Source organism: Phoenix dactylifera, chromosome 10 (genome assembly GCF_051530095.1).
Source record: "Phoenix dactylifera cultivar Ajwa chromosome 10, Ajwa_hap1_PhDact_Kaust_v1.1, whole genome shotgun sequence".
Taxonomy (NCBI): Eukaryota; Viridiplantae; Streptophyta; class Magnoliopsida; order Arecales; family Arecaceae; genus Phoenix; species Phoenix dactylifera.
In genome coordinates this window covers 27,228,444-27,243,979 of record NC_143199.1, presented here as the reverse complement: position 1 = coordinate 27,243,979, position 15,536 = coordinate 27,228,444, and the positions used below count along the sequence as shown (strand labels likewise).

The 15,536-nt window shown below is 39.8% G+C and overlaps 1 protein-coding gene across 1 annotated transcript; it reads right to left on the bottom strand.

Moving 5' to 3' along the window:
• Positions 1–4,302: 4,302 nt before the first annotated feature.
• LOC120104459 (zinc finger CCCH domain-containing protein 56-like) lies at positions 4,303–6,692 on the bottom strand. The gene is made up of 2 exons (XM_039115659.3): positions 5,543–6,692; positions 4,303–4,711 (listed from the first exon to the last, which is right to left on the bottom strand). Exons 1-2 carry the CDS (start codon positions 6,393–6,395, stop codon positions 4,422–4,424), a joined length of 1,143 nt encoding a protein of 380 aa, XP_038971587.3. The 5' UTR covers positions 6,396–6,692; the 3' UTR covers positions 4,303–4,421.
• Positions 6,693–15,536: the final 8,844 nt, after the last annotated feature.

The following is a 15,536-nucleotide window of genomic DNA, read 5'->3' as shown; positions in this document are numbered from 1 at the left end:
CATGGGATTGAGTCGGCTTAGAGCTAAATCTAGAATCAAACCGATTTAAATTGGTTTTCTAAAATCGAAACCAAAATCGAACCGGCCATCTACTAAAACCTCTTAAAATCAATTCAAAAAAATCGGTTAGGTTCAGTTGAGTTTGATTTATTGAGGTGATATTCTTCTTTATATATAAAAAAAATAAAAAATTGATGTTTATATATATATATATATATTAGGGTCGAGTTAGGTCAAGATTGGGTCGGTTTAAAAATACATATTTGTATATATACGCATGGATTGGATTAGGTCAGGTTAAATCGGTTTGAATTAGTTTTCTCAAAATTCGAACCAAAAGTGAATCAATTTTTTTTCAGTTCAAGATTGTCTGAAATCAAAACCAAACCTAATTTAACAAAAAAAAACACCTACATAAATCAAACCAAAACATCCGATTCAGATTAGGTCCATGATTCGGCTGATTTTTTGCACACGCCTAACCAAAAGTGTATGCTAGAGACAGTAAAGCTCTACTTCTAGTATTAGAGGCCGTGGACGCTAATTTGTGATTGCGTAGTTCAATCAAAAGTGGGTAATGGACATGGTAACAGGTCTCGGCAACAGGGAAGCTGCGGTCATCTCTACTATATTAAAAATAACAATTCTAAATCTAAATATAGTTTGCAGTTTTTTTATAAATTAGTCTTTAATTTTTTTATAAAATTTTTCAATCTCATGATGAACAGCCAAAATAACATGAACCACAGGAAAATTACGGACAGGGGCAGTATGTAAATATCTTGTCTAATGTGTTGTCTAATATGGCAATCAAGCTTTTCAATTTTTATTTGGCACATTTAAAAAAGCTATGCCTCTATATGAATAGGAAAATAGATATTATTAACCCCTTTTGTCAAGTCTTGAACTGATGGTTCCCATCTTCCGTGTGAGAAGCCTTGCTTTTTGCTGGGGGGTGGAGGCAAGATTATTTCCCTGGGGGGCCCATGGAGAATTTTAAAATTATCAACATCTTTTTAAAATGCACAAAAGTATAATTAGACTTGTGCTTTGCAATAAATAAAGAAGCTATAACACTTCACTGGATGCAAATAAAGGTCATCTTTACTTTTAAGAAAAAAAGGGGCCTTGTTATAAGGGTGACTTATTTTTATATGTAATTAGAGAAAGAGACAAGATGTGAAATAGATTTTGGAGCTAGATGATTAAAATAATAAAGAGCTTAATGGAAATACCAATTCATCTGAAGATTTGGCAATACAACCAAGATCGATAACTGAAATTTTACTAGCCACTAACAGAAAATATTGGCATAGAGTTTGGGGTTTATTTAAAATGCTAAGTAATAAAATATGGATCACTTGCATGGTCAAGTTATAAATCAAAACTAAGAGAGCATCTAATAATGTATAAAAATATTTTGAACCTAAGAAATATTAATGAATTAAATCTGAAAATAGATGGAAAAACAAAATAAATAGGAAGAGTAAGACCTATACTATAACTACACCCCCCCCCCCCCCCCCCCCCCCCCCCCCCCCACATTCTCTTGAAATAAATAAATTTTAATGATTTATGATTCTATCAAGTATCTTATCTTTCAAGAAAGAATATACATTGGAGTCTTCCTTCTTTTGCATGCGCTGGTCACATGGAAGTTCATACATGCCAAAGAATCAATTTGAAAAAGTCTTAGTAATGCCTTTGAGCTTTTTTTTTTTTTTTTGGTGGTTTTGCTAAGACTAGCCTTTCACGCTACTCTAGTGTGAATACATCCAAGAAAATCATAAAAATAAAATGTTTCTAAAAGCTCTAAGTACGCATGCCTCATAAATTCAAGATAGTCCACCGAAATAATCAGCCATAAAGAAGGCCATCCAGTTAGTAGCTCTATTCGCTTTCTGGTAAATGTGCTTCACCCCAAAGGAAATACAACTTCTTGCCAAGCGTCAGATGTCCTAAATCAAGGGATGCGACCCCACCTCGCTAACTTGATTCTGAATCCAACCAATTACCGTCGTTGAGTTACCCTCCACCAAGATCTTGTGGGCCCTCAAAGTGCGCTGCACATAGTTGGGGCCGGCCTTAGCGGCCCTCAATTCCATTACAGGCATTGAGCAGGTGAAGATCTGACACCCATCCACAGCAATCAGTTTGATATCCAGACCTCTAATGATAAAGCACACTCTTTCTGTCTTGCCACTATCTAACACATATCGATCAAAATTCATCTTGAGGGGACTCGGGGCTCCTGGGTGATGAATATCGTCTGAGATGCTATAGAAGCAAAAATAGAGTTTTAGATGCCTCGGACTATTAAGAGTGTCGTTTCTTACTTCACCAATCTCCTACAGTCTTTTGACTCTTTCATCCCAAAAGATGGCCTGCCACCGCACTTCTTCTAGTGCCCCTGTAAGACCTGGCTTAAAGAGTTATTCTAAGAAAGCAAATAAACTCATACCAAAAAAAAGAAGAGAGATTATAATCATTGACAGTCTTTTCCCTTTGGCTAGTTTCTAATCCTTAACATGGGACGCAGAGGATATTCTTAGCAAACTATACACAGCAGTGGGGTTCCAGAGGTTGTAATTGAATAATAACTAGGTGTTTAATCACTTCAAAGCCAATGCTTTTTTTTTTTTGGACCACGCAGCAGAGTTAAACTATGTGCTTAAAATTGTGCCACGATGCAACTACCAGAATGGTACATGATATAAGTCCAAGGTGGTGTCTTCATGGTAAATGTTCAGGAACGGAGTCCAAAGTGATAACTATCCTAAGGATTGCTAGCGTTTATTTCAACATCACATATCAAATCCGCACAAGAAAAGGCATGTTCTAATCCAACAAAGTGAACCATCTTTATTAGTGCCTGAAGTCAAAGTACATGATTTGGGGCCACTGCTACATCAGCGTATCATGGCATTAACTTTCTTGCAAACCTATAATTGAGTAAAAAAAATAAAAAATAAAAAGAGAAAAGAAGGCCCAAAGAGAACACAAGAATACATAAAAAGTTTCTAAAAGATAAGATTTTATAAATATATTTAGTACAAAAAGTATATGCATTTGGCCCATTGATCCTAGGACTGGAAGTCTGGAAGCGAGCTGGGTTTGGATATTTATTATAAAAAAAAATATATGCATCTGACCAATTACCCTAGGTCTGGAAGTGGGCCGGATAGGCCGGGCCATGTTCCTATCTGAACCAAATCTGATTTCTTTCGGGCTTCGAATCGGGATTCGGCTTGAAAATTTTTGGATAATCAAGGCTCGAGCCCAACCCGAGTCGGATTAGGCTGGCCCGATTACCCATTTGGGCCAAAATAAGTCCTGCCTGAATACAATTGAAGTTTAATATTTCATAATATTGTTTCATAGGTAAATGAGGTAGTTAAAAATTAGAATTTCTTCTATAACATAAGTAAATGATATATGATACATTATTTTTCACTAAACCCATTTTAATTTGTCCTTTACTTCTTCATCATTCTCTCTAAATAACAACATATAAAAACAAATTAATTTGGGCTCCATTTCGGGCCTTGTTTGTGCTCGGGCTCCAGCAAGGCCAATGGCATATCCGAGTCTAGCCCGAAAAATAAATGGGCTCTACATTTAAGCCCAAACTCGATCCAAATTCTTTCGGGCCTAGCTCTTAGCCTGGGCCAAGCCCATTTCCTGCATTAATTGACTTGGTCAATAAGAGTGGTGTGGCAATTAACAGTATTATGAATTCCACTTACCATGGCCGAGTTAAACCCAAGCCCCTTATCCTTACCCTTTAACTTCTAATGTTTTTATTTTAGCATCCTCTGCATGAAATGCAGCATCAAACTCTGGAATATATGGGATATTTGTGAACTGTCTGAAATTAAATATGCAAGTAGACCTTGAATGATTTCAATTCATGTTACCATGAGATGTTAGAAATTAGATATGAAGCGCATGAACCTGACATGCCTGACGATGAAGGTTATGGCCACTCTCTTTACTCGTAGCAACAAATAAACTCACTGTCGTTTTTTGATATTGCTGTTTTCTGTGTACAGGGGAAAGCGAGTATGGAGAACAGGCATCAAGGATTTACCCATGTCTTCGAATCAACTTTCGAAAGTGTGGAAGGCATAGCTGAGTACCTTCCTCACCCGGCCCGTGTAGAACTTACAAAGGAGTCCGTGCAGTAGAGAAGGTCCTCGTTGTCTACTACAAGCCGACCATAGTCCATCAATGATGACAGATTATGGGTTCCCCTTGTTTGCGCTGAAGTCCTTGTGAAGGCACTTCCCTTCTATTGCTTACCAGTATCACTGCAATTATGATATAAAGACTACACAATACGTTCCCGCATGCAATTAGTAGAGATGACTACACTTATTATTTTTCCATCCAGATGCCCTGCTATATCGGCACGTATGGGTCTATTCACTTTCATCAATCCAGTCGCCATATATCCCTTTGATCTTGTCTGGCCATTTCGATTTCCGAACTCTCTGACCCTGACCAAGCCCCTGCCTCTGACCGACAACAGTTGACCTCTGTGAAGGACCTCTCCGGTGATAAACATCTGCATGAGGAACTGATGTCATGGATGCAACAACAGTGTCTGCAGGAGCCCTTGTTGATGCCCCAGCCTGGTTCGAATCTGTGGCTACTGAAGAAGCATCTCTGCCTTCCATCTCCACAAGCCCCCCACCATATCTGTGAAGTTCTGCAGCGAGGCATTTACATATCAGTGCGAGAATAGAACTCTGACTCGCAGTGGATTAATGCTGAACCGATAATTAGCATTATTGCCACAGAAATAAATGAAGTAAGACACCCAAAGAACAAGAAAAAAGTGGTGCATCATGGAGTGCAGCATGTGTACAGAATTTACAATCAGTTGGCATGCATTCCCCGAGTTCCATTAGGCAACGAACCACTTCCCAGATTACCTCCCCTTTTTTAAGAGAATGAACACCAGATGCTATTTTGTTGTAAAGAATGTGCATCGGCTCTTTGGTAAGAGAATGCCGACCAGATGCTATTTTTGTTGTAACAAATGTGAATTGCTCGTTAAAAGGGCAAAGAAGGCAGCAACCAATCAAAATGCATAGACCACACCATAATACAGAGCTCAAAACATAGCATTCTGTATGAGCATCAGAATTACTTGGCTTTTGCATCGACGTCAGACAGAAACCACATATACCCAAAACAACGCATATCAGGTCTTTCTGTATATATGATAGGCAAATTAGGAAGTATATGGACATGTGTTTATGAAGCACTCAAACATAGCACTCAAAGGTTGATGATTATGATGTTTTATCATGCAAGCAAGTCATTCTAGTTAAGAATAAGAATCTCTCAAAGAAAATCCTTGTGATGGTGCAAGATTAACAACCATAAAAATAATAACACAAGGCCCAACATTGCATCCATCTCATTCAAGGAAATAACAAGAAGCCACATCGTAGTATTTGTACTTTTCATCACATTCACAATGAAATTCGCACCAAACTGCAGTTTAAGAGCAAAAATAAGTACTTAAACATACCTGCGGCCCCATGAGCAAAATGACACTTGCTGCCATACGGACAATACCCAGCTACCTCCCACTTGTTGCAGATCCTAGTTTTCCAACTCGAAGGCCTCTGATTCGACGCATTCGGTCCACCGTCATATCCACCACCTCCAACTGTAGGCGACAGACTAATCGCCACACTCTCCCGAGCCTTTGACTGCTCATCATGCAGAAAAGTACACGTGTCTCCATACGGGCAGCCCTCCTCAGTGTAAAACTTCTTACAGTAAAACTTCTTACAGTGCCTCCGTTTATACTTCGGATCCGAACTAGAAGAGGTCAGAATAGGTATCTGATGCTCCTCTCTGGGCTCCATCCGCTCCTGCGCTGCTACCATCTGATGCTCCTCTCTGGGCTCCATCCCCTCCGGCGCTGCTATCATCTGATGCTCCTCTCTGGGCTCCAACCCCTCCGGCGCTGCTATCATCTGATGCTCCTCTCTGGGCTCCAACCCCTCCGGCGCTGCTATCATCTGATGCTCCTCTCTGGGCTCCATCCCCTCCTGCGCTGCTACCTCCTGCACTGGTACTATCTGATGCTCCTCTCTGGGCTCCATCCCCTCCTGCGCTGCTACCTCCTGCACTGGTACTATCTGATGCTCCTCTCTGGGCTCCATCCCCTCCTGCGCTGCTACTATCTGATGCTCCTCTCTGGGCTCCATCCCCTCCTGCGCTGCTACCTCCTGCACTGGTACTATCTGATGCTCCTCTCTGGGCTCCATCCCCTCCTGCGCTGCTACTTCCTGCGCTGGTACTATCTGATCCTCCTCTCTGGGCTCCATCCCCTCCTGCGCTGCTACTATCTGATGCTCCTCTCTGGGCTCCATCCCCTCGTGCAACTGGGTGGGGGTGGATACATTTAATAAAAGAAAAATCTAAAGCAGATCTTTTCACCATTGTGTTGATATCCAATAACTCTAAATAATGTATTCTGATTCATGTGAAATGAAAATATCAAAACCAGGAACTAGCAACATATGACTTAAGTAACGATCTAAAAATGCCATAAGTTATTAAAAACTAGTAGAGAGAAATAGCAATGTACCCATTCTCAAAGACAGAAGCTCAGCTTTAATATGCTGTACTCTGAGAATGCAATCAAAGAGAACATATAATATGATAAAAACAGGGGAAAGAAAAAGAAATACACTTGACAGAAAGTGCAAAAAGGGTAAATCATTCAAAATATCAATACAAGGAGCTCCAGGTTTCAGTTATCAGATCGTGAACCAAAGAACCTAGAACAAAAAATAAAGTAGCTTCAAGAATCACCTAAAGAACGCTGAAAATTCCTGCACTACCTCTCTTCCAAGAAACAGGATCCGAATCAATTCAAGAATCAAATAGGAACAAAAAAGCCTAAGTCCAATGAAAGTATTCTTTCTTTTCCGAGCAAGGAATTCAAACAAGAACTAAAGCTATAGCCAAGAGATAAAGTCCAAAGGTAGAACGAAGGGGGTTTTTTAAGGAAAAAAACAAACACACTGAGATATAGATCTCTCATTGGATCGGAATCAAGAATTCAAGAACCAAAAGAAAGAATCGTAAACTAACTCCAATTAAAGCAGTAGCCAATAGCTCAAATCCAAATATAGAAAGAAAAGGATTTCGTTTAAAGCAACAAGCACGCTGAGATAGAGACGTCGGGATTCGAATCAAGAATTTAAGAATTAAAACAAGAGACCGTACGTCCGTACCCTAATTGCAAGAAAGGGTTTCTCCCAAGAAACGGAGCTTCGAATGATCAGAAAGAACCGTACCCTACTCGAATTTATTCAAATTTGAGATAGACAGAGAGAGACAAGACGAGACTGGGGACAAAGAGCCAGTTGATCTTTAAACACGTACACAAAAAGGACAGAGGGCAGGCTCACCTTGGATTTGGTTCTTCTTGCAAGATTCGCCGATGCTGAGGTTGTTCGCCGCGTCTGTGATCTCCTCCCTGAAGGCGGCCGCGGAGGTGGTGGCGGCGCCCGCAATGGCGACGAGGGCGACGGCGGAGACGGCAATGGGGACGGAAGAGACGGCAATGGCGACGGCGGCGACGGCAATGGCGACGGCGGCGATGGCAATGGCGACGGCGGCGATGAGCAAGTGAAGAAAAGAAAGAAGGTGGCTGGTGTTGGGCGGGAGAGAGGAAGAACGGAAGCGACGATGAAAAAGAAAGGACCCCTCGGTTGGTTTAAATAGAAGGTATTGGGCGGCCACTGGGTGGGCGTTACGTTGTCAACGTGCGGCAGAACCGTTTGATATTGCCGAGTGACCGTAACCATTTGATTGATGCACCCTCGAAATTGATCAGCATCTGATGGAAACGAAGAAATCGACCAATTTATGAAAACTCTTTTTATTTTTTTTGTTAAGCATACGCATAAGGCCTCTAATTGCGATAAATATAGTTGTATGAATTTCACAATTTTTATTTTTAAATGCGAATTTAATCTTTATATGCATAAAGGCATATCAATCTGGATTATAAAGATCTAATCAATGCATATTCCAAAAAAAAATATGGGGTTAAAAGATATGGGGTACAAGCACTAAAGATATGGGGTTAAAAGAAAAGACATGTACATGTACAAAAATGAATTCAAAAATACACCCACGAAATTAATTATTCAAAAAAGATTATAAAAGCTTTTTTAGAATTCTTCATCCTCTTTTCAAACCCTTAAATGACTTACTTAACCATGAAGGTGTACAAAAATAAATTCAAAAATACAACCATGAAATTAATTAGCCAGAAAAGGATTAAGATAGTTTTCCTAGAATTCTTCATCCTCTTTTCAAAGTAGGCCTGAATGACTTGTTGGTGTCCAGTATAATCAATTGGTAACAATCATGATACGTGAGTTATTTCTGCTCTTCAAGAAGCTAGTAGGTCAAAAGCCCAATAGAAGAAATTTGCTGCAAAATCATTGCAGGGTTTCTTAATGTTTTGAGTAGGTCAATCTCACAAGCCATAGTTAGGGATGATATGGAATGATTCAACATCTATTTTTGGATGGCTTGTAGTAGTTATAACATGTATGGGAATTGCGTAAATACGCTCTGGACATAGTTGGATGCAAATTAGGCTTGGTGTAGGTACTTTCTTGCATTGGGCACAACCTAAAAATATTTATAGTCACGGTTGGATACAATTCCAAGTTTCATCTAGAGTGCAGTTTCTAGATAGATGGAGATGATATTTTTTTGGTTCCAAGTGCATGTTAGTTTACCAAAATTGTGGGGTTTGACTTTCTTATTGAGTAATACATATTCTCTGACAAGAGCAGAAAATGAGCCCAGACAAATTTGGTTTTGCATCAAGTTAAGGTTACACACCATAGATGCCCAAACCTTCTCTTCATGAGAAATTATTGTCTACACTGCATACACCAGCATGGCCATGTATGTAGCCAATCACAGCCGCTAGTTCATATGATGGTGGATCAAGATGCATGCTTCATGAATGGAACCCACAGGAACCAACGGCTATTATTGGCTGCATGGAGGGCCATATGATGCATGCAGTGTAGGTAATAATTTCTTCCTCTTCACTTCTCCCCTATCAGGTCCTCTCCCTACACTATGGATGGCCCTTTTGGACCAGGCCTAGTTTGGGCTTCAGACCTATTTGGAGTTGTACTTGGGCTAATCTTTGTTAAAACTTTTCGAATTTAGACCCAGGTTGAAAAGCTTTTGGAGGGCCAAAAAACACTTTCTGATGAATCCTTCTACGTTATTTTAAATATTCCATTATAAAGCCTTCTCGTACATATCAATAACTTCTTCGAGGGCATTTGATTTTCTTTGTTACTATCTAAGTTTGCTATCTACTATTAAATTTTCAACGGGAATAACTCCTTTGGTTCTTTTAGTATCATCTTTCAAGCCCGAACTAGATATTTGTACTATGTAGAGATCACAGAGTTTTCATCTTTATTTTGCCTTGTTTATGACATTTCACCCTTGGCTAGCTTAAATGGAAACCTTTAATTACAAGGCAGTACTACATAATAATTGGATTGGAAACCGGCCCACAACCAAGTATACCTGATCTCGAAAAGGAAAGGCTTTCTTCGTCCCAAAATCGAATTGCTTGGGATTATAGTGAATGATTTCTTGCTCAGGAAAGCCAGCAGCCTGCAATAGCATGAAGGATGGAAATCCATAAATGCAAAATATACTGAAACTGTTATAGCCTCAATATTAGTTACACTGGATCCAGAAATGTTGTATACTTGTTTACTTGCTTTTGAATTACCAAGTGCCATAATAAAAGTCCTTGCCAAATCCCATAACAGAAATAACTTTAAATTGTCTGAAGAATTTCCAAAGAGCCATAATTAGAAATATTTGGAAAACCCCGCATAAAATAGATGGGCAAAATCTTATTATTATTATCATTACTATAAGAAGAAGAAGAAGAAGAAGATAGAGAGGAGAGTGGAAATTGATGTTGCTAAAGCGTGCCTTGATGAAAGTCACCGGGCAAGGAGGGTCTGGACGCATGCAAGTTCCCCGTGGTGCTCTGGACTCATGCGACGTCCTTTCTTCAGGTCCTTTGACGTTTGGCCGGGGCCTTGCAATCCAGATCGGAGGCAGTCCGGGCGACCTATATTGCTTATCAGATCTGGCTTGCAAGAAATGCCTAGACATTTGGGAAAAGCTACCCATCACCTGGGGTAGTGATGGAGAGGGCGCGACTACTGACGGTGGAGGCTTCTCAGGCGATCTGGTCGGATAAATCTTTGACAGCTCAGGATATCTGGAGCTCCTCATCTGCTTGTGGAGCATCCCATTTGGTGTTTTTTATTTGGGAGCCCCCACCCCGTGTTTCCTCAAGGTCAATTTCGTTGTTAGGGGTCCGGACTCCAGGGTGATTGTTACTGGGGGCTGCCACTTGTTTGACACCTCGGTATCAGGAGCGGAGCTGAGAGCGGCCTGGGCTGGTTTGTGCTACGTTTGGCGTGCCCTGCAGGGGAGAGAGGTCCTTCTAGAGGGTGACTCGGCGACGGTCATTGGGTGGATCCTGCAGATTTCCGGAGGGGTCGATGATTATCACCCACTGGTGAGAGATATCGAGACCATGATCCGTAGTGGAATGGTGCTCCAGACGAAGCACGTATTTAGAGGGGCCAATGGAGCTGCGGATTGGGTGGCCTCTTTTGTTGCCAACTATTCGGAGGACTATCTCTAGGAAGGAGAAGCGGAGTTGCCCTTGCCCAGTGCACTCCGTGATATACTGTTTTTTGACTTTTTTGAATGTATCCGTACACTTTATGTATGATACTTCTGTTTTTAGCCAAAAAAAAAAAAAAAAAAAAAAAGCCACTGCACAAGAGATGGCTCCAACAAAAATTCACATAAGATATACAAAATCTTATTTCACAGTCAGGAGAGGAACCATGCAGGCATGGAGGCCTTTTAGACCAACCGGCTCCCACGAAAACTTAGATGGTTCTCTTAGATCTCATCATGGTTGGCCTACCACATCATGACATCAGAGGTGCACCAGATGAATTTGCACTCAAGCTCATTTGGCATGCATTTATGATATGCGACGTTTGTACTGACCTTAACATGTCGAAGCTGCATGATCTGCTTTCCAGAGTCTAGGATTGGAATCAGGTGTCCAGCTTCAAGTCAATGGAAGAACCAATCTTCCACAGGGTTGCAGTTCAAGCTTTCCTTTGCGTCTGCTCTTTGGAGCAACTGCTTCAGTCTATTAATCATCCTCACAATATATGAGAAAAGCAATAATTTAAACACCAGAAGAACAAAAGATTTCCAGATTCCACAATCAAAAGCTCACCTCAAAGTGTCTCCACAGATCAGATCCAACGAGCAATAAATATACCTGCAAGTTTTCCGCATGAAGCATATTTAAGAATGTAAACCAGCAGGTTAAGCAGCTGAAGCCATAGAGTGAGAAGGGAAAGAGAGAGAGAGAGAGAGTGGATTTTGTTCTGACACATTCATAGCTACATCCAAGTGCTGAAGCACACATAATGCTGCTTAGATAACCTAACCCTCACCACCTATGAGGGCTACTCATCTTAAAACCTATTAAGCAAAGATTAAACCAAGTTGAATACAACCTGATAATAAATTAGATAGGCACAATATATGAGCTATATCCAAATTGTGGGTAATTAATACCAAGTTAAGAAACATGAAAAAGATTTGATTTTGTTACTGATATGTTCTATGACCGCTTTGAATGGACTGTTTGGTGTTTGATATAAGGGCACAATTTTGCTGCATAAGGCTTCAGGGCAACAAAGCGCTGCACTCAAATATCACATACACCAGGAATACTCATACTTGATATGCTGAGTTACATATTATGATATTAAGCTTGATGATTAATACCCATGTAGCTAGTGCGTTTTCTTGAACCATTGGATACACTTTTAAATGTTCAAACAATATCAAGATCTATGAGAAAAAAAATGCTTACTGCTCTAGCTTTGGCAATGAAGGTTATAAGCTCTACCTCACACCCTGAATGAAGGTTATATTAGACAGAAATGTTACAGCTGAAAGCATATGAAAATTGCCATATGTATGTGCTCACAGAAGCTATTTCTGCATGTAACTTCAACTGCCATTACTCATTCAGCAATAGTGACATTTCCCGATAAGAAAAATACGAGTTGTGGTTGAATTATGAGCTTAGGAAAATTCTGAACTGAGATGAGTAATTACCATTAATATATCATAAACGACGTCAAATCCCTCAGCTGCGAGCCTTGTCTTCACAAATTCCAAGTCCTTCCTGTCCCCTTTCAAATGCAATATCTATAAAGCAAGAACTACAATAAGAAAATTAGGATGGACTAGCTCCTAAGGGGTCTAACCGACCGAAGAAGAGAGAAAGAGATGACTTGGCACGCGAGAGGAGGAGAAGGCGTGGGAGACAGAGGAAAGCAGCGTGGCTCGGTCGATGAGAGAACGAGAGAAAGAGGGAGAGAGCGATGCATGCTCTGTTTTCAACAGGGCACGTCTCCTCTGCTTTTCGAACAGAAGGGCGTGTGCCGCCAACCCCACCCCCTCCCGTTTCACGAACAGATAAGGCACCACTTTTATAGGCGGGCCTTGATCCTGCCTGGGCCTAAGCTCAAGCCATCACAAGAAGACTGCTAATTTTTTTAGCTCTTGTATACTCTGACATTATATCAGATGATTTTCACGGGTTCAATATAAACTTTCATAGACAAACAACTAGTAATATATTAAACTTTCCCTCGACAAATATCATTACATTCAACTGCAATGGGATACTTATAAAGAAAAGGAAAAACAAACTCTTGAGGAAGAGTCTTTCACTGAATATAGAGACTCGTTTAGTTCATGGAAAAAGAAAGACAGAAAGTATGGACAATGAAAAATGACGATGAAAAGAGCTCTTGGATTATAGTAATCAATTTTGGATCCGAACTCTTGGCAGGGAAACTTGCATCTCTAGGGATATTGGGTTTACATGTTAGTGTAGATGAAAGTTGAATACCATGCATTAATTCTAAGCGCTAATGTAAGTTAATGAAACACGCATGGAGAGGGGGAAGCTTGTACTTCATGGCGTGTGGACAATCATTGGCTTATTCACTAGTAACTGCTATACATACAACTGATTTAACTTGTTAGAGAGAAATGGTGGAAAGGCTGTACTTCTTCGAGAAGATAGGGAATCTTTTTTTTTCTTGATCAATGCGAACTAATGAATCACAATCACATATCGTTTGTTTGATATCCTATGAATTATAGTATTTTTTATTTTAAAAAATGATGAAATCATAATTTAGTGGTTTTGCCAAGTTTAGTTTGCTTCGCATGATCAACTAAATTAATTTCTATGAAAGACAACAGTTGAAGAGTCTGTTTGGATGATTGGACAGAAAATTCTATAAAATTTATAAGTTGGACCAATACAACTAACAAAATCATATACTTATAGGGTGAGCTAGGCCTAATAAATATTTGGGAGCAGCTTAGGAGTAGGCTAACCCAAAACCTATAAAGAGAGAAAAAGTCTTTTCTCATAAACTCTTTTTTCTCTACTCATCGAATTGGGACTGGCCCACTCTTAAGATACTCCTGGATATTTATAAATATAGGTTTAGCCAAGACTGTAATGATATTATTTTTCTGGTTATAGATATTTCATTCCAATTATCCAAACAAGCATTAAAAATGCAGAACTTGCTGTAGCCATTGCATGAATGCTTTGAGAGAATATTATCTTGCTGAATGAGATAACAAAAGAACCTGTAAAACTCTAACAAAATATACTTGCCTCTGGATCATGGATGCCATCCTTAGAAGCAAGCGAACATAATGAGAATACAAGTAGTGCAGCCAACAAAATTTTGACTTTGAACATTATACTTCATACAAATAATAATAATAATAATAAGAATAATTTCTCTTCTTAACTTCACATTAAATCCTCACTTTACTTCTGTGTCAACTCTTCCTCCTCTGAGTACTGATTCTATTTGGATCTCTAAAATCATTTCCTAGCAAAGTCATACCAGGAGCGTATTCTTTAACATCCGCTCTCCATGAACAAGTATTTTCTCTTGGATATTCATTAAAAAAGAGAGCAGTGCTATGAGTGCTCAAGTAAGGTGTCATGCATACATAAAAGGCGTCTGAAAGCATATTTAAAAACAAACAAATAAATAAAAGCACATTTTATTAGCATATTTAAAGTGTTACCAAAGGATATAAAAAATTTTCTAGAAAAAAAAATTAACGGAGCGTTTGGTTTGCAACCAAAATTAAAATTAGAATGAAAATAAGAATGACCATATCTTTCGACGTATATAGTTTATGGCCAAAACCGAATTTAGAATAGAAATAGAATTTGAATATTAATAGGCCATGTCCTATTTATGATCGATCAGTAAAACAATAAAGCATTTTTATGGTGCTCCAATTGCCTTCGCATTTGGAACCAACCAAAGTAGTTGGAACCAAGAGTCACTGATTTTTATTCCCATCATCATTCGACAGCCGACTTCCTCCAATCAAACAGCTATATACACCCAATTTAATGTAACTGACAAGTGGTGATTTTTTTGAGACCAAAACAGTAATTTTGCTCTCCACTGCCCAACATTTCAATTGCACCCTTTCTCAATTGTTTGGGTACACATCACATTTCGCTGCTCCACGTTGCCAAGAAGATTGGTGCTTTGGGCTACGTGGACCAATACCGAGTGCCACGTGATATGCTAGTAGCGGAGCAAAAGAGTTCTTGGTACCAAGTTTGGGTCTCGTAAAAATAATAATACTAAACTTTTGTTATTTGCTCGCATAATAAGTATATGCGGGAACCTGCAAGATACGGTCCCGGATAGCGAAAGCCACGCGGGAGCTGACAGGTGGTACGATGCTCCATGGACGGACAAAACGAAGCCGGCGATCACTTGGCTTCCATCGTGAAGACAAATGATCACTATCTTCCCATTTTACCCCTATAAATGTCCTGGACCCCACCCTTACATGTGTAACTCCGTCCGAATTCGATAAGACTATAGTACACATTACAACGTTCGGCAATTTCGTGCAAATATTGAGGGTATAAGTGGAACGAAGAAATACATCAACTCCTCGCTTCCATCCTAAGAAGGGGGGTTCTATATACACCCCCCCTATTGCTAAGGACACCCCCAAAAACCAAAAAAAAATACCCAAACTAACCTTTAGTGTAATTACCATATTGCCCTTGAAATTTTCTCAGTACACCCCCCCTTCCTCCTCCTCCGTTTCGTTTTGAAAAGAAAAAAAAAACACCCCTCAAACCCCCCTTAAACCCCTCGATCCATTTACATCGTTTAGGCGATCTTTGAAGGAGATTTAAGCCCCATTCGAAGCATGGACAAGCAACTAGTGATTTGGGACGAAGAATCGGCCGCAAAGGTACGTGTTCCACCTTGTTTCGAAATTTTTTTTTTTCACGGTTCGTGCTCCGT

Coding starts and splice junctions, on each gene's coding strand:
- LOC120104459 (XM_039115659.3), bottom strand. CDS start 6,395: ATGGAGCCCAGAGAGGAGCATCAGATAGTAGCAGCGCAGGAGGGGATG. Junction 4,712..5,542: donor TTTTGCTCATGGGGCCGCAG/GTATGTTTAAGT, acceptor GCCTCGCTGCAG/AACTTCACAGATATGGTGGG.